Source organism: Melanotaenia boesemani, chromosome 16, assembly GCF_017639745.1.
Source record: "Melanotaenia boesemani isolate fMelBoe1 chromosome 16, fMelBoe1.pri, whole genome shotgun sequence".
Taxonomy (NCBI): Eukaryota; Metazoa; Chordata; class Actinopteri; order Atheriniformes; family Melanotaeniidae; genus Melanotaenia; species Melanotaenia boesemani.
In genome coordinates this window covers 23,887,166-23,908,774 of record NC_055697.1, presented here as the reverse complement: position 1 = coordinate 23,908,774, position 21,609 = coordinate 23,887,166, and the positions used below count along the sequence as shown (strand labels likewise).

At 37.5% G+C, this 21,609-nt stretch overlaps 1 protein-coding gene across 3 annotated transcripts in view; it reads left to right on the top strand.

Moving 5' to 3' along the window:
- The window catches only part of srbd1 (S1 RNA binding domain 1), a 55,790-nt gene extending 34,819 nt beyond the window's left edge, over positions 1-20,971 (top strand). For 2 of the 3 annotated variants that reach the window (XM_042011037.1, XM_042011038.1), the window contains exons 17-21: positions 7,673-7,779; positions 9,007-9,174; positions 9,592-9,741; positions 17,975-18,159; positions 19,965-20,971. In XM_042011037.1, the coding sequence (XP_041866971.1) occupies positions 7,673-7,779; positions 9,007-9,174; positions 9,592-9,741; positions 17,975-18,159; positions 19,965-20,257 (903 nt within the window). In that variant the 3' untranslated portion in view covers positions 20,258-20,971. The remainder of the gene's footprint in view (positions 1-7,672; positions 7,780-9,006; positions 9,175-9,591; positions 9,742-17,974; positions 18,160-19,964) is intronic. The other variant, XM_042011039.1, reaches the window with a different exon arrangement.
- Positions 20,972-21,609: the final 638 nt, after the last annotated feature.

Below are 21,609 nucleotides of genomic sequence, written 5' to 3'. Positions count from 1 at the left end.
TGAAAGTGAAATAAGAGCCATTTATAATAATCATGAGATACATAATCCGATCGACTAGTCGTTTTAATAGTCGGTGACTCATCGACAATCAGAATAGTCATTAGTTGCAGCCCTATTCTACACTAACAATGTCTTTTTCAAGGTTTTCTCCTTTCAAAGTAAGAGTTACGTGATAGAATACCTTCGGTGCGCTGTGTAGCTCTTTCCTACTTCCTGGTTCCTTAACCAATCATATGCGACTCCCCACGGTTGCCAAACAACCACAGCGCAGCATTTAGTTTGCAAAACAGCAGCAGTGTGCAAGTATGGAAGCTAGTAAAAGAAGCAGACCAAAAATAGTTTTATAAAAACCTAAAAAGCCTCGGCGTCGTGCTAAAAAGTAGCAAACGACCAAAAACAGAATAAAATGAGGATCAATACTGGAGAATCTTTTGAAAGGTGGAGAAGTCAGAGACCAAATTAATTTCAAGACTGATGCAGAGCTGGCAAAGTTTCTCCTCGACAGGTAAACACCAGAATTTTGCTTGCATTAGCCAAAAAGTTTATCTTTATTTACAAAAAATTTAGTCTATTTTATTTCCCGGCACTCATTAAATTAATTTGTGTGACTGTATGGATATATTAGTGTTTTTCTCTTTCAACTGCAGTTCTGATTTGAAACACTAGGTGTCAATGTTACTTATTTTGCCTTTAATAATATTTTTATATTTACTTTATTAATCCGAACTGGGAAGTTGGACTCTCCATTGTTACTCATCTCTAGATGTAGAGAGCAATGGTCTGCCATGTTTCAGCACCAGGGAGCAGTTGATGGAGTTTAGGGTTCTTACTCCGGGGACTTGAACCTGGGTCCTACAGCCTAAAAGACCAACTCTCTGTTGTATATGATATATTTATACTGTATATAAATATTTTTTATGTATATAATATAATATTATATCAGTAATATAATATTAATGTTATAGACTGGTATCCTCTCGTCTGCTAATTGCTAGGCTCCAGCGACCCTGTGGCCCTGAATTTATATAAGCGGTATAGAAAATGAATGATCCATCGATGGATACAGTACTTTCCGTTATATCATAAATTTTGTAGTTTAAGTTATGAATACACATATTTTAATTTTAAATTAATATTTCCGAAATTATTTTTTGTTCACTACAGTGACGAACTACAGAACTTTTGAAGATTTTCTCAGAGATTCGTCCCATAACGACGCTAATTTGGCATCCATCCTGCATCCTGTCTGTACTCTGAACTCTTTCCAGCCAGTAAAAGACAGAATTATCTTGACTCTTCTCTCCGTCTCTTGCTCTGTATCTTTCTCTCTGTCTTCTCTCTTTTTCTCTGATAATGTCTTTTTGCATTTTTTTTTGCTGAATCAGTCACGATGCATGTTCAGAACAGCTGACATTTTACAAGTTTTTTTTTTTTTTTTTACTTTATTGTTTTTTAGGACCTAGCCTGATAAGTACCAAAACACTGTCTTAAGGCATATTTGCACTTCTCTTTAATTGGTTTTTGTTTTCAGACTACTGATGATATCTTGTATGTATGTTTGCTATCATTCACTCTTGAATGGTAGTACCTAGAGGGGAGACAGGAGCAGACAGAGCAGAGGAATGGAAAATAAAAGCAAAAAAAAAGGCATGACAGTGACTGATAGTTCCTGCTTGAGTTATTAAAGCGTGGGAAACCAGACTCTTTAATACCTGAACAGTTGCAGAAGCTGCCAAACATGACCTGGTAATATTTAAATTTTTTTCTTGAGATTTGTCACGGCATGTTTTTCAGGTGGTTTCAGATGGTGTTTTGTGTAAAAAAAAAAAAAAAAAAAGGAAAGAAAAGAAAAAATTATACATATATATATATATATATATATATATATATATATATATATATACTAGCGTTCAAAAGTTTGGGGTCACTTTGCCATGGGATTCAATAGGGAAGTGACCCCAAACTTTTGAACGGTAGTATATATATATATATATATATATATATGTATATATATATTTTTTTTTTACACAAAACACAAACATTCTTTCACAATATAAACCATTCAATAGAGAAACCCATTATATTAGCAAAGACATCAATGAATTCATCCTATAATCTCACTAAATATGACACCACCTGAAAAACATGCTGTGACAAATCTCAAGAAAAAAATTTAAATATTATTTAAGTTTAAATATTACATACCATATGTATGTGTGTGTGTGTATATATATATTAATTTTTTCGGGTTTGTTCTTAATCTCTAGTTAGGTACTTGTCATAAATCAACAGCTGAAAGTAATATAATAGCAGGGAGATGGCTTTATAATTTTTCAGCACCTGTCATAAAAGCCTAATGGCAATATTTCAACTTCCTTCCTAACAGTGAGACACACTTACACACTCATACACACATTCCCAGCCAGACCTACGTGTCTACAACAGTGCACAGTGCTTTAAGGGGGGAGTTCTAAAAGGCCTCAAACAGGTTTTCAGTCAAGAAGAACATGTGCAACAGATAACCTCAGAGACTTGTTTCAGTTGAACGCAGCCTGGTGATTATCTCAGAATGATGCATTCTGTCACACACATTTAGTTGGAACATTCAGACAGCTTGCACTATACTGTATATCTGTTGCTTGACGCAGGAGACTGAGCGATACCACTGGAAATTGTGGGTGTAGTGCTGAGCAGAATAGCTGACATGTGACCAGCAAAAGAAACAAACCAGAGAAGAAGAGGAGGATCAGGAAGGGGAAACAAAAGAAGAAAAATGAAGACAAGCACAACAAATGTCAAAATTATGTGAGCTTTGGAAGAAAGACTATATGCAAGTGTTTAGAGTGTGTTAAGCGGTTGGAAACAACTTTATAGAGAAGCATTGCATAAATAAGCTACCAAACGGTGTCTGAAACTGATGTTGGTTTGAGGGAGTGAACTCAGCATTGCCCACTAGTGGAGGTATTGACTTAATAACCATGGCAATGCCGATGCATGATGTTTGAAACAGACGTCGCTATTTATGCATATAAGGGAGCATAAATGGGCCTTTAGTCATTCACTGCCAATAAATTCCTACCGTCCATGAAAAAAAGCACTAAAAGTTTATCTCAAGAAAGACATTTTTGTTATATCTCTTAAATTATACAAATAAATAAAGGTCTATACTTAAGATTAAACAACATTCTGCACTTCTATATTAATCGGTATTCACGTTTACCCAGCCTAATTTGCAAGTAAACCACTTGTGTCTTCAGGTTGAAGGCAGCGCAGAGAACATTAAGGACATTTGATTCTACAGTTTAAAACAATTTTTAGTTAACTTTCCATCATTTACATCCCTCCGGCCCTTTCCAACATGATGCCTTTCTGGCTCCAGCTGATTCCATTTGCTGAGCTCTTAGTGACAAGACTCTTTAGACTGCCGTCAGACTTTTCATTCTCTTTGTCAGTCAACACCTCAATTTTAGCAGTTGCTTCATACAACCCCCCCCCCCCCCACCCCCTTGACCCTCACTCTGTGCTTCCCTGTAATTGGTGGTTTTCAGTTATGTGCGCCTTATACTAGGAAATGTGTGTATCACAGAAAAGGGCCATGTTTTTTCAGTTACTCCGTGAAATACTGAGAATGAAGAAAGCTTGTTTTAGTTTCTATCTTTCTTTTTTGTGTTTTTCACCAATGTCTCTTTACCTCTCTTTCTGATTGACATGTGGTAACTCAGCAGTATTTAAGTACTAGTGGTGCAGACAGAAGCACTTTGTTCATGCGTATTGGTTGGCTGACTTTAGTGGGTTTCCGTCCAATCCAAACTTGACCTTCACACATAGGGATCCAGTCCACTGGATCTGGATGAGTTTGAGGTTTAGGCTCTGACAGTTGGGAACAAGGAATGAGGGAGTGGAAGTGTTTTTAAAAATGGTTTATAGTTTATCATCTCAACTATCTCTTTTATCTGTTGGATCAGCAGCATCCAGGCACTCACAGAAAGTGAACAAACTAATATAGAAAGCAGGCTCTGTGCTGGGGACTGCTGTGGAGCCCCTCAGAGCTAGTGTGGCAACAGTTGCTCTATATAATACACAAAACTTTATACCCTCTGTGCCACAAAATGATCAACCAAAAATGTGGGTGCATGTTTAATTAGAGGCTTCTGCAGCAACACTAGAGTGAAGGAATGGTATGTTCCTGGCCACAAATATAACTACACATGTACTGTTTTAAAGTTTTTTTTTATTGAGTATTAACAGATAACTATTATTGATTTATCATGCTGCAAAACCTTTTTGTCCCTTTTGGTATTTATAAAGCATTAGTCAATTCTGACCACACTAACAAATGACATCTATTTACATCTAATAATAAATGTAGTGTTTAACATCTAGTATTGAAAAATAATTTCAGGTTTATTTTGTATAATCACTCTGATAAGGAAGCAGAACTAATTAACAAAGTAGATAATATTCATAGGAATAGAGAAAAACAACTATTTGCATGCATATAATCAGACATGGCTTCCAAGAATATCCATAATTTACACAGTGACAAGAATTTTTACCAACAAATTTAGCGAGGCTTGCTGGAACGCCATCACATCCCCTGTTGAGGTAGAATGTAGGGGCTTTGTTAGGTCCTCCACAGTTTGCCTACTCTGCAGTATGGGGTGCACAACATGATCATGGAGATCCATCAAAAAGCTGGTGCAGAAGGTGGAAAAGGGCATCTTCTGGCTTTAGCTACAGAGGAAGCAGGCAAGTTGGGGGGTGAAGAGCACCTAGAGCAGGGATCACCAACTCCAGACCTCTTGAGCCAGTGTCCTGCAGGTTTTCAATATCTCCATACTGCAGCACACCTGACTCAAATAATGGGTCGTTAAGAGGCTGGTGTAGACCTTGACTATTGACTATTTCATTTGAACCAGGTGTGTTGCAGCAGGGATGCAGTGAAAACCTGCAGGACACTGGCTCAAGAGGTCCGGAGTTGGTGATCCCTGACCTAGAGCATTAGCAGATGGTAGCAAGGAGAAATCATTGATATCGTTCTGCCACCAGGACTACCACATGTGCCACCATGTACTAGCAAAACGTCTGTGATTGGTGGTCCCTGATGACCCAGATTTTGTTAGCCACAGAAGTGTGCACAATTACCTAAAGGCAGAGGTGCAGGTGCGTCAGGCAGCAATGCCCAGCAGGAAGACCAGAAACCTCTTATCTTCATAAATTAAAGTGTTGTTCAAGTTTTTATCTAAAAAGGAAAACTTGTCATTTAGAATAAAATCTTAGTATCAAGTAGACCTTGCTTAAAAAGTAAGGTGGCAGTAATGCAGTATTTTTCTCACCCCTAATTGAGCAGTTATGTACACATGTGCAGTCACAATACCTCAGATGCTCTTGTGCTGATCCCACATCTATAATGTTTCAATGATGGTGTGTGAACTCATTCACTGGGGTTTTACTGCAGGTTAAAACTCACACTGCTGTACACACCTCCACCTTTCTCATGTGAAAACATTCTTTTCCGGTGTGATATTACAGGTGATTTCCTTTTCGTTCTTTCTTACTATCTGACTCTATCCACTCACCAGAAGTCGTAAATCTTTCAGTCGTAGCTTTATGAGAACTAGCTCTTGTTTGGAAAGTTTTTATTATTTCCAAAACGCTACTGGGTGCAGCACAGCAACATCTGAACAAAGGTCTGGAATGCAGGTCACTGAAGGTGTGACAGGGGGTGCTGTGATGTTTCTCCAATGATTCTCCAACTTTCTCTTCCACTGTCCACCCCTTTTTGCTGTTGGGGTAATTACAGTAAATAATTACAGATATACTATTTTAAACAGAACTGTCATCAGTGCATAAATGCAGCTATATGTAAGCGCATTCTGAACGATATCAGGAGATTTTTTATATGTTGAAATAATTCTCTGGAATTTGTAATCGAAACACAGTAATACAAAAATCATAAGATATTCTAAGGAGTGATTATCATCTTTTCTATATTAAAGGTGATACCATTAGACCTGTTATCTTATTAAAGTACCTTGGTCCTAGGTGTTTTTTTTTTATTTGTTTTAAATGATTCATAGGTGCAAATAAACTGCTCGTTAAATCCATGGTGCTGTTTTTTCATAACCCTTGGTGCAGGATAATTAAATATGTTTAGATCAAAAGCATGCCAACCCTACTTATTTAATTTACTGTGTTAAGTCTCTAAATGATGTAATGTCCTTGGTTTGATTTATTTGATAGAAATGGGACTCATTGCAGACAAACATCTGTTTAACACCTTAGAGTCAAGGAAAAAAGGAAATATGTTCATTCTATCAAAAAGAGACATTTTATATACAGTTTTTATGCACCTGCAATAACACAGTGTCTTAGAGAACAGTGGCTTTTCCTTTTAATTAAAAGTTATTTGCACGTGAAAAAAAAACTTTTCTCTCAGCTTCATATCTAGTAACAAAAAAATGAACACATTCATATGATTACCCCATATTTTTATGTATTGAGATTGTATAATGTATATTTTTTGAGATTGTATTATGGACATAATATCTATTTAAAAAATTAATTTTTTGTATTTGTTAAAATAGGACAGGCCTGAGGTAGTAAAAGTGTCATATGTTCAAGCAAAGAAAAAATCTAAAATTAAGGAGCTGCACGTTTTGTTACTCATTGATGCCTCTGTCTGACTCACCCCCCACCTCGTCCTCGTCTGTCTTGCTGTCCTGTTGTTGCTGACAGAGAGGGGTGTGTGTGCTGGCCGGTGCTGTTGTTATCTGTTTACAGGTCCGTGTTTGTTCAGAGCTTGATCATGTTACAGGACAACTCATGCTAGTCTCAGTCATGTTCATGCACATGACACACAAACTCATGCACACACACACACACACACACACACACACTCACACTGACAGACAGATACAACAGATCAACAGTAGTCCAGTTTAGAGTGTCAGCTAATCCTCAAGCAGTTGCTGAGGCATCAGTCTTCAGCTGGACTTCTTGAATTTTGGCAATGTCCCACAGCTAAGGGCTTGTTTTTGTCTCTGCACAACTGCTAGACCTCAGAGAATTTTTTTCATTCTATTTGGGTGTTTTATTTTGATCCATTTCATTTAGGAATTTTCTCCTTTTTTACTTTACTTTTACTTTTACTTTTGTTTTCCTTCCTGTCATTTTCTTTCCTTTTAATTTCATTTTGTTTTCTGGATTGGCCTTTGTGCTCCTCATTATGAAGAAGACGCCAGTCCTCCTGGAAAATATGTTCTGATCAAATTAAAGGTAGTAAGCTTCTTTTGTTTTCTTTTCTTGTGACAAACCAAACATTTTCAATTCTCTTCTATTTCCTAATTCCTTTTCTACCTCATCGTTTCTTTCAGACCTACATTTTTATAATCCTCGAGATACTTGTTTTCTACCTCAGTTTTGTGTAATTCTCTCTTTAAATAATATAAAAAATACACATTTGGGTTGTATGATATCAACTGTGTAGGAATTGTGTAGGATTAACACACACCCATACGCAGAAACCATTAATCTCTTTTAAGATTGTGGGATTCTTATCTTCAGATGAAAGCAGTGTTGAAAGTTGTTTGACCTCATATTTATTATTTTCCTTTGCGTTTGTCTGTGTGCACATGCAAAAATATATGATTGTTAAATGTGTTTGTTACAGCATGACGTGTCAGCCGGAGCGCTGAAGGCAGCGCTGGATGGAGTTGTGGAGGAGTGTGTGAGCTTTGTGGGGGTGGACATCAACATTTGCTCAGAGATGCTGATGAGGTAACTGACACATAAATACAAATGCAGTATTGTACTAAAAAACAAAACAAAAAACAAAACACTATTGCCTTGCAGAGTTTCATAGTTCCCATCAATGACTTTATAACCATGCTTATCTCAACAAACTTTTCAAACTGCTCAGCAGGGAGGCTGCAGTAAGCTTGGAGAACTTGCTGCAGTTCTTCTGTGAAGGGTCATGTCCATTGCTTCTGTACATGTTTTTAGACAAAACATTACAAGTGCATAAAACGTAGACACAGCAATATTCACGTCCTCACAAGATGGTGCATCGTTGCACATGTGCTTTTATTCTGCACATGTATACAGACATACAAATTCAGAAAAATAAATGAAGCAGGACTCAGACCTTTGACATACTTTCCCTTTGCAGTCACAACATGGCAAAGTTTCAGCGACACTCATGCACAGACGTGTGAATAACGTACACGCACACACGCACGTGCGGCTTGCCGGTTTTCTGTTTAGATTAATGCTTCACACCTTGGCTCCACTTACTGGGCTAACTGGAATTAAGAGAGAGGATTAGGACAGTTTGTACACACAGCATCATACATGCAGGCAGTCAGACATATTATACATGACAATACTACACCGCACACGTTTGTTGCAAACTTTCACATATGTATATCGGACATTGAAAGTACACAAATTTAACATGCCTTCACTGATTTTACTGTTGAAATAAATGGTATGAAATGAGCTGGCATGGACTATGAAGCAGGCATCAGGTCATCTGTTTACCTGTCTAGTCTGCAAGTGAGCTTTTTCCATTCCCCGCCACCAGTTTTGCTACGCTCACATACACACATTAAGCACACACACACGCAGACGTGTTGATGACTGAGGTATTATGTGGAGTGTTGACATAGCAGTGTGTTTTTGAGTGAGTCACTCACCGTGGGCATTAACATGGTCGACCTAATTGAGTTTCAAATCACCTCTTTTCTTTGCTCGGCCAAAACTGGTCAAATATACTCACTAAATATTGGCTCATGCCTGTTTCTTATGATTTAAGGGCTTATTTCAAATTCCAGGTCACAGTCACAAAATCTGCTGCTTGATTGCATGTTATCTAAAGACTTACCTTTTGTGAGGTTTAGTGTCCAGTGTAGAAAAAAAGATCTTCTGCTATAAACTTTCATAAATCATCTGAAAATTGATGCTGTGAGGTACTTTCTTTATGTCTTGTGTCGTTTTATATCCTAGGCATGTAGCAGGCTTAAATGCGGGCAGGGCTCGGAGTATTGCAGAGTGGAGAGAGCAGAATGGTCCCTTCATCAACAGGGAGCAACTCAAACTAGTCAAAGGCATGGGGCCCAAGACTTACCAGCAATGTGCTGGCTTCATCAGAATCAACCCTCAAACTCTCAACAGGTACACACTTGTCTATGTTTTGTATATGTAAAAATGAAGACCCACTCAGTCACACGTATTTGAGTTGGATTCAGTTCACAGTGCTTTTTCATTTGTCACTTATTCAGAATCCAGTTATTTATTTCCAGTGAGATTTTATCTGGAGTTATCGTTTTGGTATTCAAAGCATTAAGAGATTGTGTTTTATATTTAGTTAAAGGTAATGTATGGATGTTCAAAAATGTGTATCGTGGAGACTAAAGACAGCCCATATAGTGAGTGGTGTGAAGACAATGAATTAACCACAAATTTTGGGGGGTTAAATAAAATGTAAGCTGATTACATGGCTCAATTTCATTACAAATAATGTAGAAAAAGATAAAGAGGCTTAGTCTTGGACTCCCTAATGAATTTTAAATGCATCTGTTTGTCAAACAGTGTGAAATCCTTACCTCAGCCTGCCCAAACAGTGTCAGAAAAACCAGCAGCTAAGAAAGGCAAAGGGAAGACCGGTGTCAACATACCAACTTCATTAAACCCCCTGGACCAGACCTGCATACACCCAGAGTCATACCATGTGGCCCAGAGGTGTGTTACACACACAGACACACACTCACTTACACAGCAGCTTACCCCACTGGCTAAATCATGTTCAGGCTAAGATGGAGTTGATTTTGACACCATCTCATATGGGGTTGGTTATACTCTGATTTGATTTACGCAGACATGGGATACAAGATAGGAGGCGTTGGCTCTGTGTTTGTACATGATGGTGTTTGTGTGAGTGTGTGTGTGTATGTGTCCTTGTGTGAGAAATGATTGTTAGCGCTCCTGATGCTGATATCAAAAGCACATTGAACATCTGCCCCAGAATTCTGAGTATGTGTGCGCATGCATGTGTAAGTGTGGACCCTATACTCTACAGCTGCAGTCACTCAACTGTGTTTAGTCTACATAAGTTCTGACACAAGTGGCTTTAAGCATTGCCCCCCTCATGCTGATGCTCCTTTAATAGCCTCAGTGCAAACATGCAGATAATCTGATGTTGCTTTAAACTTTTTTTTTCTTTTCATACAGCATCTACATGTATCTGATTTATAGATTTATGCTTTTTATATGTTTGATGTTGGGGATTGCATTGGTTAGAAAAAAAAAGAGCCTGAAGTACCACATCCAGTCTTTTTGAGTACACTCTTTTTCTTTTTACTTTTGGCTTCCAAACTTTTACACCCTTCATGCACACACCCAAAGCCACAGAGGAAAAAAAAAATGTATTTAAAGTTAAATACATTTTTTCCATTTTCAATCCTATTTCATGACTAATAACGCTCTCTTTTTCATCTTCAGCTGTTTTTATTTTCTTGTTCTTAGTGGTATTTATTATCACAACTCACTTGGGTGCCTGTATCCTGCTGAAGTTAAATAAAACTTATTTCACCTTGGAAAATTGGTGGTTTAAAATGAGTTTCCACTAGAACGTTAAAATGTGAAAGTCAAAGACATGAGTCAAAGATACAAGCTGTTTTTTTTGTTTTTTTTTGTGGTTCTTTAACTGGGTGGAGATTTTCTTAAAAAAATGGAGACCACCAGAGGTTTTACTGGCCAGTAGAAAATCTGCTGTAAAATGACAGACATAAAATAAAAAAATAACCAGGAAAAGAGAAAATACTGCATATAACTGCTTTATCTGCTGTATATGTACCAAAAAATATTTTTCTACATTCTCATTTGTCCTGTCATTTTTTTTCCCCTTTTTCTTATTCTGCTCTTAAAATCCTTAATCATGTGTTGGCAAAAGTTTTGTTCCTTAATGAGGATTTTATAATCCATGCTTGACTCAAATCAGGGTGGATTAATTTCCTCTTTTATGAGTGCACTTTTTGCTGGAATGAATTGCAGAAACTCACAGCTGGTCACATCTTGTAAATGTTTCCAGAGGTGCTCAAGGTTAATGAGATCAGATGGCACAATGCAAGAAAAGGCATCCAAGTTTAAGCTTGCTTTTCCTTCAATGTGAACGGCCCTATGTAGTTTTGATGCAAAGGGAGACGGATCATCTTAAGCCAAATTTTAAAAGAGAAGGTGCACCACATCTCTGCAAAATAGATTATTGAATTTTGTGAGTGTGTATTTCATCTGGCCTATTTGGCTGTCTCATTTCATAAACCATCATGTTGTGACTGCAATGGAAGCCTTTGATTCATTTGCTTTAAAATCTTGATGAACGTTGCTATTCATAAAAAAACATACGGAATTCAGAAATAATGCATCATGTGGTTCTTTTATTTAGTTTTGAACCTTTTTTTTTTTTTCCCCCCACTGAATTTTTTTTAGATTTTTTAGAAAACACTCTCCTTTAAGGTCCCTAATCATGTATCCTGGTAAACATCCTTACATTAATAAGCTTAATTTGGATGGATTGTTTGATACAAAGATATTTCTGAGATTTATTACAGATTTTTTTTAACATTCTTCCCTACAAGTAATGAGGAAGGTTTGGAAGTGAGTATTGTGAAGGAATGCTATGTGTGTGTGTGTGTGTGCGTGTAAGTAAGCATGCATGTGTGTTGTATCTTTATTGTTTAAAAGAATATCATGTTCATCACATTAGTGGAACTGGATCCTCTATTACTGCTCACAGCCCACACATCAGCCCTCTTTTTGAAACTAGATACCCACACATGTAAAAAGCAGAAACAAATGTACAGACACGTTTTGTCCACCTTTGTTTCAGAGAGGATGCTATTTCTTTGCAAAGAGGGAAAACTTATTTATTAAATTGTTTTCAGTTGTTGATGATCAACTGTATGACTGTTTCGCATGAAAGTCTCAGTAAAAACATACTTTGTTGAAACGGATAACAATATTTTTGTAGTGTTGGCAGTGATTTGGTTTGAAGTAGAGGGGCTCCCATCTGAAGGATATTTCTCTAAGTTACAGTCTGGGCCCAGTATTTCTATAACACAAGACAGAGTGGTTCCGTGCTGTGGGCCTGGACAAAATCTATATCACAGCCCACCCAACCCCACATTCACACATATACATACACACATTACATATACTTGCACAGTGGGGGCAGTAATTATATGAGTCCAGCAGTGGTGGAGGCCTCTGGACTCCTGGTACCCCTTAAATACTAACATACACCCCTGAAAAGTGAGATGGGCAAAACACACACCTGAAATTACAGGCCACCATTTTTTTTCTACTCTTTTCTTTTTCTCTCAAATCTTGACAAACGAAGTTGTAGATGTGATCTGAAATGTTATCTGTAACCTGATTGTGTGCCCTGTCTATCTCAAATCATGAATTTAAAAATTAATTGGTTTAAATGTGTTATTGCCAATTCAAAACTATCATTAACACATGTCTGATAGTAAAGGCCTGTTTATTAAGCTATCATAAATTAAACTTACAATATGGTAAGATTATGGTAGTTGTACCACAGGTGGAAAAAATATTACTTCCTGGGTTTAATTCTTAAAATAAACTGAGATGTGCACAGCTATATTGCCAGCTCTCTATTCCTGACTGTGCTCTAGCCTATGGGTCTGTGTGGTATGTGTTTTAGACAACTAAGCCATCAGACACAACAATTTCTTTTCCTGTAAAGAGACATGTGGTTGGAAAGAGAAGAAGAATGGAGGCACAGGAGAGAAGGCTGTAGTGTTAGCCAGATGTCCATTTTAAAATTTTGTTCCAAAGGTGTTGTTTCCTCACCACAAAACCATTTTTGGCACATACTCAGCTACTATTTTGTACTGACGCAGTTTACCAGTGTTGAGGGATTGATTCTGCTTGTCTCCCTCTTATAGACGATGATTTTGACGGTGAGGCCTCTAAAAGACACAACTGTCTCATACAAAAGTTTGTACACAAGCTGTTTCGTGTTACATCGACACAATCTCACTCCTGCCAAATGAGAATTTCTGAGCAACATTGTACATGAATCAAATTTGTGTGTGTGTTTCCACCTGTTCTGTCTATCATGGGGTAGACAGCTGGGGAGTCTGTTTGGCGTCAGGCTACCATTGAGCGACATCCATCATGGACGCTACCCAACTGGTCCACACATGAACATAAGCAAAGAGGAAACTGCATTAATATCTATCACCAGCTGTGCCCAGTGTGTGCTGTAAATAATATTTACAGTGTGTACAATACACACACTTGACACACATACAATAATATTTTCCCTTACCTCATTTTGCTACTTTGGCTCTTAGTCAGTTTTGTTACAGTATCTGTTTCGATTGCAGGGCCACTAATTAGTCTGTATTTATATTTCAAAACCTGTAAAGTTGCAGAATTTCAGTCTGACTGATTGTACAGACAGTGTGGGCTGAGACATCATGCTTATAAAAAGCTGTACATGTGTAGTTGGCAGACACACTGTCCAGTTTTAGCACATTGGGACTGTCATGAGACAAGGTGTGAGGACATTTACAGCCTGTGGACCTGATGTGCCACAGTGTAAATTAGATATGTGTTTGTAAAAGAGATGGGCATTTTAAGTCATTTTTAAGTAGACTTAGTTGATTAACAGTGGTGTCATTGTGACTTTATTATTAATGTGTGCCCTACACCCAGACACCCACATCTTTTTTTAAGATTTAAGATTTTGTGGGCTCTTGTAGCCTTTATTGTGCAGTAGGTGGATGGGGAAAGGGGGTCAGACAGAGCGAGGGGATGACATGCAGCGAAAAGCCCCAGGCCAGGATATGAACTGGGGATGGGAGAAGCTGTAGCCTTGGTCTATGGGGAGGCTGCTCTACCAGCTACCAGGTGAGCTAAACATCACCTTCTACAACAATACCAGTCATTTTGTTTTCTTTCCATCTGGTCTTTTTGCTTCTGAAGCGCCACATTTTTTTTAATGGTTTAATGGTCTTTATTGTACTGGTAAAATGGTCAGATAGCTTTGTCCCACTTAATGCACATTTCACGTTGTTGTCCAGTTGCATGAAATACTCTCGTGCTGCTCTGGTCTGCTGTTTCTGTTCTGTTTGCACTCGTATCAGAAACAGCGCTGTAAAACATTAACATTACAACATTAATTCCACATATCTGCATAGTGAAGCTCTCCTTCTCCTCCATTTACGCATTTTCTCACTAGACACAGTTACAAACTACAATTGTTCTGAAACTATGTAAAAATTAAAATGAATTGAAAATGTTTTTTAAGAGAAAGCACGTAATCTACAAAGTACAGCAGGGATTTTTAAAATTATTTTCAACCATAGCAATGTTGGTGAAATAAATGCTTGGAAACCCTTTGTATGCTTCATTTGGACTTGTTACACTGTTGTTGTTTCACGAATGTCATAGTAAAAATAGCTTCAATAATGTGTGTATGTATCAAATAAATAGCCATAATATGGAGGTAAAAATGTGCCAAAATGAACAAACTTGTAGGTTTGATGTGAAAACTTGTAGAATACAATGTGAGAAGTTGCGCATCAAAAATCTGAACTTGTATGTCAAAATTTTCTGCTGTAAAGAAAAATCACACACACGTGAACTGAATTTGAAGTTACAGAGAAAAAATAGTCCATCTGACAAATTATCTTCCATAGTTTACTTGTAATAAAATTTTTTTTCAAGTGTTCATTTTGCTTTACAACCTCAACTTAGCGATTACAACTTCCTGAATCTGCTGCTGCAAGTCACAAATGTGCTCTCACGAGTCACAGCGTGATAAAACTGTGGCCTGACTTTTGGCTCATTCCTTGCGAGATGTTGTGTGGGGTTCAGGGCTTAACCAATCAGAGTGAATGGTTGTGAGCCCAACGTGGGTCATCAATAGCTGAGCCAATCAGAGTAAATGGTCGTGAGACCAACTTCTCCAGAGTTTCTCTTGTCGGACCTCTTGGCAGCTATCGCTATGGCGCACCAACCTGCAGTAAGTTACTTCATTAACCATCGTTTTGACTACCCCATTGTGTGTTTTAGGAGTAAACGAACATATGCTCTAACAAAATGTATAAAGAATTACATTAAGATCAAGTGAATACGCTCTTTGGTGTGTATGAAAGGTGACTGCTGGCTAGCTGAACACATCTAAACAGTTCTAAATTATAAATGACCAAAAACTAGCCCTGCATGGTACCCATGTATAAAATCTACATTCTGTACCATTTGTGTTTAGTCATAATTTGACTAGTATACCATGTAAATATTGTATTGCTGTAACACTTGAATTTGCACAAAAGATATCATTACATATGATTATTCTTATTGTTTTGGAGTGCCTGTTGTGGTCTTTTTCATCAGTATAAAGTAATCACAGCAGGCTGCGGTTGTTTCACTGTTCATATTTTCAAAAACTGTCTAAAAAAAAAGATCTACTTATGGATGCATTAATGTTCACTTGTGTTCATCTAACAAGCTAACTTGCCACGACCACTTTAGAAGACTCACTGACATAAAAAATAGAAAAGCCGCGTAGCACCACCTCTGGGAACGGGTAAACATAATTTAAAAGGTTCATGTGAAAGTGGACTCGACCGGCTGAATGTTGTAACCTCCCTCCCGCCTTAACGGAACTGAGTGTCATTTCGAATGTGGTCTATTAAATCAGTTTGGGTACCATGCAGGGCTAGTTTTTGGTCATTTATAAGTTAGAACTGTTCAGATTTGTTCAGCTAGCCAGCAGTCACCTTTCATACACACCAAAGAGCGTATTCACTTGATCTTAATGTAATTCTTTATACATTTTGTTAGAGCATATGTTCGTTTACTCCTAAAACACACAATGGGGTAGACAAAACGATGGTTAATGAAGTATCTTACCGCAGGTTGGTGCGCCATAGCGATAGCTGCCAAGAGGTCCGACAAGAGAAACTCTGGAGTACATCAAATCTACAAGTTTGTTCATTTTGGCACATTTTTACCTTCATACATATAGTCATTGCTGTACACTAAAAAAAAATCTCTGCAATGACGAATAAAGCTTTCCATTTTCATTTAATTTCATAAAGACACTTTAGCAGCTAACTTAAAACAACAAAGATTGAGCTTGATGTGTTTTCAGTAGCCCAAATACAAGTCATAAAAAAAATAAAAAAGATTAAGAGCCTATGTTTGTTTTTCTGTTTTATTTTATGGTATGACAGATTTTCACTTTGTCAGAAATTGGACCGTGGCTTCAGTTAGAACATGTCAAACTTAGCTTATTTTTAAAAATAAGCTAATATAATAATATCACAGCTTAATGCTGTTAAAGGCCGATTTTCAGCTTGCCTACTGCCCAATAGGCAAATAGGATAACATCAAACGGTGGAAGTGGCTGGTTGTAGTATGAAGAAGGGTGGAAATACTTTATAGAGCAAAGTTCTTTGCTTCCTTGGCATTAAAAATAAAGGAAATGACAAAATAGTCGTAATTTTCTATCACTGGCCAAGAAAATTATGATCTTTAACATCGGACTTAGTATTGCCCAGAATTAAACAACTGGGTGCATTTTTATTACATCAGTCAGGTCATGTATTCAGTGGTGTTTGTTTCTCTGTTAGCAACATAACTCATAAAATGTTATGGATGGATTTGGATGAAATTTTCAGAAAATCTCAGAAATGGAATAAGTAACAAGTGGTTAGATTTTCAGGATGCAAGGGTTGGGGTGGGAGATGTGGGGTGATCAGGGGGCGGAGAGTGGGCAGGTCAGACATGCAGGCAGAAATGATTGACAGACAGCAGCTCACTGGCAAGATGCAAAGCAACATTCACAAAGCACCTTCACCACAGAGAGGAATTTGAGGTGGAAGATTTTTACCCTCCTGAATCCCCTCAGCTACACAAGAACAAGGTGGTCCTGAACCGTATCAGTCTTAGCCATTAGCACTGTTATGCTGGCCTGTGCAGCTCTGGAAATCTGTGGAGACTTGTGGCATGTTGTAGCAACTGCCGCTGTAAGTTGCCTCTGCTACGATTTGAGCTGCTGTCTGTCGCCAGATGAGGATCAGTAGGTTAAGAATAAAGTCCAGTTTTACTTTTACACCCCTCAAAAGCACAAATCCGGCCCATTGCAGCAACATTTAATCAGAAAGTCTGTGATAGAATAGAAGTCTGAAACTAGCAAATCATATAAGTTCACATCCGTTCATATGATGGTGGACGTGGTTTTCTATGCCTACAAGGCGAAGGCCCGCCTATTTGCATCAGGAGGGAGGAGGCTGTGGTTTTTGAAAATTTCCCATGACGTAGAGACAGCTCTATGTCACAAAAAAACAAAACCTGGTTTAGCCTGTACAGGGCATTATGAGCCCTTTTTTACCCACAAAATCCTGTTTTTTAAATTAATTTAAAAAAAGATACAAATTTTATCAACAGTGTATATGGTTATCATCAAAATTAAATAATTCTGTGTTGTTTACAGCTAAAAAAAAACCAACAAAAAAACCTCCAAAAGAACAACACATTTTTGGGTGCACTACCCCTTTAAATAAACATTCAATGATCAGCTGATTTGAGTAGTAAAATGTGAATTTTAAAGTCCAGCTCTGTAAAAATGTCTATAAATAAATCAGCTTCTGATATTTTACATTTCAGTGTCATATTCACTTGAATAGAAAAAAACAAAAACACAAACACACATTTAAGGTTGGGTTTGGTTGGATAAACAGTGATTTCCTGCATCTTTGCATTTCCCATTTTAATTTTTAAATCTTCTCCTGTTTTTGAATGGTCTGTTTTTCTTTTCCTCTGGTTTTGTCATCACTTTACCTCCCACTCTACCGCCATCATCTTTCCCCCTCTGTTCCTTCATTCCTCAAAGCTGTCAGAATTAGCTAAATCTTAATGTTATGTCCCTTCTCTCCAGATTTCTGGCCCTTGTAGGTGGTAGTTTGGACCAAATAGGGAGTGCAGGCCTGCAACAGTGCGTGGAGAGCAAGGTCAAAGCAAGCTGTATCGAAGAACTCGCCCGGTCAGTGGACACCACACCAGAGACTCTGAAACTCATTGTCGATGGCCTCACACAGCCCCCAGGGTTTGACATACGACAAAGTAAGACTTTTCCACTCACAGTTTAACAAATCCTTTAACCTGTTTAGTGATACATTGAAAGACCAAAATAGTTTATTAAAAGAGACATTATAGAGTGCAATATAAAATATATCTAGTAATTTCTGGCAAAACTTCCCAAGAGAAACAGGTTCAGCATATTCAAACACATAAGCAGATTTTATTAAAATTATGATAGTTGACTTATTTAGATTATGTCACAGTCATGTGAAAATGTAATGTTTATATGCTTATATATTGGTTCCCTGACCACACATTTAATCAATCTAAAACAAATAAGTGTAAACTGGATTCTGTTTCTTCTTTTATATGGTTTTGTGCAAAACAAATCTTCACTGAGAACAAAATTAGGTTTCTTCTTTGCAATGTAGAAGTCACAGTAACCTCTCAGTCTCTCATCTTTCCCTCATAATGTTCTTTACAGCTCCCTACTGACTTACAGAAAATCAAACTCATATTTGTCCCACTCTTTGACTGGTTTGCTAGTTACAACACACACCGACCTTTCTTGCCTCTACTGTAATCAGCGTGTCTTGGCAGTGTAACTTGATAGGATCTGACAGTGCTGTGGCTTCCTCCCTGTAGCCAACAATACAGGCAGTATGTTTCTGACAGGGTGTGATGGGTCCAGCAGACTGTGTTGTTGGACCGAGTATCCAACCAATGCAATTGCACAAAGAACTGTTTTTCTCCTTATTCTGTAGCTCAGGAGTACAGGCACATATAAACAAACTTTAACGTTTTTTAGTTTTGCTTTAATTGAACTTAATTTTCTCAAAAAAGAAAAAAAAAAAGTTAAAAATAAATAAAATAATTACTTTTTAAATATTTATTTCACATCTGTAAGTTGGGAACATTTACATCTAAAGCAGTTAAAATTAATTATTATAAACAGACACACTGATTTAGTGAAAAAAATAGAAGTAGAAATTTTAGTAAAGATGTGAAACTGGTTTATGAAGTAGATCATTTTTGCAACAGTGAACATATTGTTTGGCAATTTTCAGTTAGAGGATAGAAAAAATAAAAATGAAACAAAAGTAAGAAATATTTTTCAGTCTCAATTATTTTTTTTTTGTTTGCATTTCATATTAACATATTTTTTTCTTTCATTTTTAACTATTTGTGTCTAAATAAACACAAAGAGGTGAAGAAGGAAGTATTTTTACAGTTGATGTTAGGTTTTTAGACTAGCTAATGCAGAATCATTCCATTGCCTTATTATCAAACTCTTGTCTTTCATGTAACCCAGAAAAAGGTCAAGCCTATGTAGCCACTTAGTGCTGGCCAACTCTTCTTAAAATTAAGGAACGCAGCTTCAGAGTTCATTCTCAGGTTGTCCCTATTCGGTTGCACTAAACTTTTCTTGGCCCCCTAGCCAGTGCTCAGCTGAGTAAACAGATGGGCTGAAACTACCGCATGAAATCAGTGCTGTGGGGAGGATAATTGAACCGGACTATTTCCTGGAGCGCAAGCCTTCCTTGTTTGTGTTAGTGGTACAGAAAGGAAAAAAAAAAGATGTCATGAGCAGGCAGAGTGGAAACCGGGGTGGATCGAATACTGATGTGGAAATGCTGTATGTGTTTAGTTACTTCTTGTAATTTAATATCTTTTTGTCATTTTTGCCCCATGTCCTTATTTTTCTGCTTATCGTCTCCTCTCAAAACCTTTTACTAGCTGCCAAATACCTCTATCTATGTGATATATTTTCTCCCCTACAACGGCCATGTAGTAACCTTAAATTTTTTTAAACTTTTCTTTTTTTCTTTTTTTTTTGACATCCTCAGATTTTGGGCAAGCGGACTTTAAGCGAGGCATTGTATCAGTGAGTGATCTGCGGGTGGGTGCGGTGCTGACAGGTCGGGTGGACAACACAGCTCTGTTTGGAGCTTTTGTAGATATCGGTGTCGGCCGATCGGGCCTCATCCATAAGAGCAACATCACACTGGACAAGCTGCCTGCGAGTCAGCGCCGTCGCAGCCTGGCTCTGGGACCTGGGGAGAGGGTGGAGGTCCGAGTCCTCAATGTCGATGTTCAGAGGGGACGGATCGGGCTGGACCTGATCAGGGTCTTGCAGTAGATTCCCATGAATAACAATATATAATTGGGTTGTGTTTTTCAAAGGAAACTACATGCAAAGCAGTTTGAGAGATGACTCAGTTATTGATGTTTAAAATTACTTTTGGATGTAAGCTGAAAAACAGCAAACACGTTTACGTTAACAGGAAACCTGTTAGGTATATTTATAGGAATGGACTTAATTCATCAGCAAATTGGAAAAAAAATGAGTGGGGTTCTGCAGTTTAAACTGCGTTAAAGATGGTCAAATCAAACTTAGTTACTTAAATAGAATTAAAACAATATAATGAAGTGGTAGTTTATTTGCCTTTTTTCAGTTATATCATTTGTACAGCACTTTGGTCAGCCATGTTGTTGCTCTATAAATAAAGCTGGTATGATGTTTGGGATTAAAAACCTGATTGTCAAATTCAAGCAAAAATCTTTTAACCTGCTGGTTAGACTCTGGTGAGAGATAGTCCTTTGTTATTAGCACTTTAACTGTAATGTTGATCTTCATACTTGATACTAGAACAGCTGTAATTTATCTTTATAAAATGGAATTTAAATATCATTTACTGAGTTTAGTATTCATACTTGTACTAACGCTTCAAGATTTTTGTGCTGCTCTGAAAAGTTTGTCAAGACTCATCTTTGTATTCTTTGTTGTTCACTGACCCACCATGTATGTTAAACAGGTTCATAATGAACTCATAATAAAAACATCTTCCAGATATTTTAATCTCATATAAATTATATTTCCTTAAAATAAAGATTCAGGTTTGCTGTGTGTATGACTGAACATGGTGAAGACAGAAGCTGGCATCAAGAAAAGTGAGGCTGAAGAAACTGACGGACGGATGTGTGGTGTGATGGAAAGAAGAAAGAAAACACGACATAAATAAATACCAAGTTTGTTTCCAGAAACAGGAAAATGTGAAAAAGCATGTTGGGTGGGAGGGTGGTGGTCGGTCATGGGCAGAGAAAGGGGATGGCACAGCAAGGTGGGAGGGGTTTTGTTTCCCAAAATGCAAAGCCTGGAGGCTTTTTAGGCACAATCCCAGACACAATTATCCCATGACACAGACACATAATACACACTAATCAGCTGCTTCAAAATTAATCCCAGACTCCCCATCCACATTATCTAATTTGTTTGTTTTTATGAAACTGGAATAAATAAAAGATACATAAAATGTGGTTCTGAGAAAGCCTGAGGTCCTCTTTGCTCAACATTATACTGAATGCAGATTACCTAATCACTGTTAGCTCCACTGCTGCTTCACTATCTCCCTTTGGGCCAACAAATGGAATGTATTATAGACACAAAGAGATGTTCAATCAAGATTAATCAGATCAGTTTGTATAGTGATG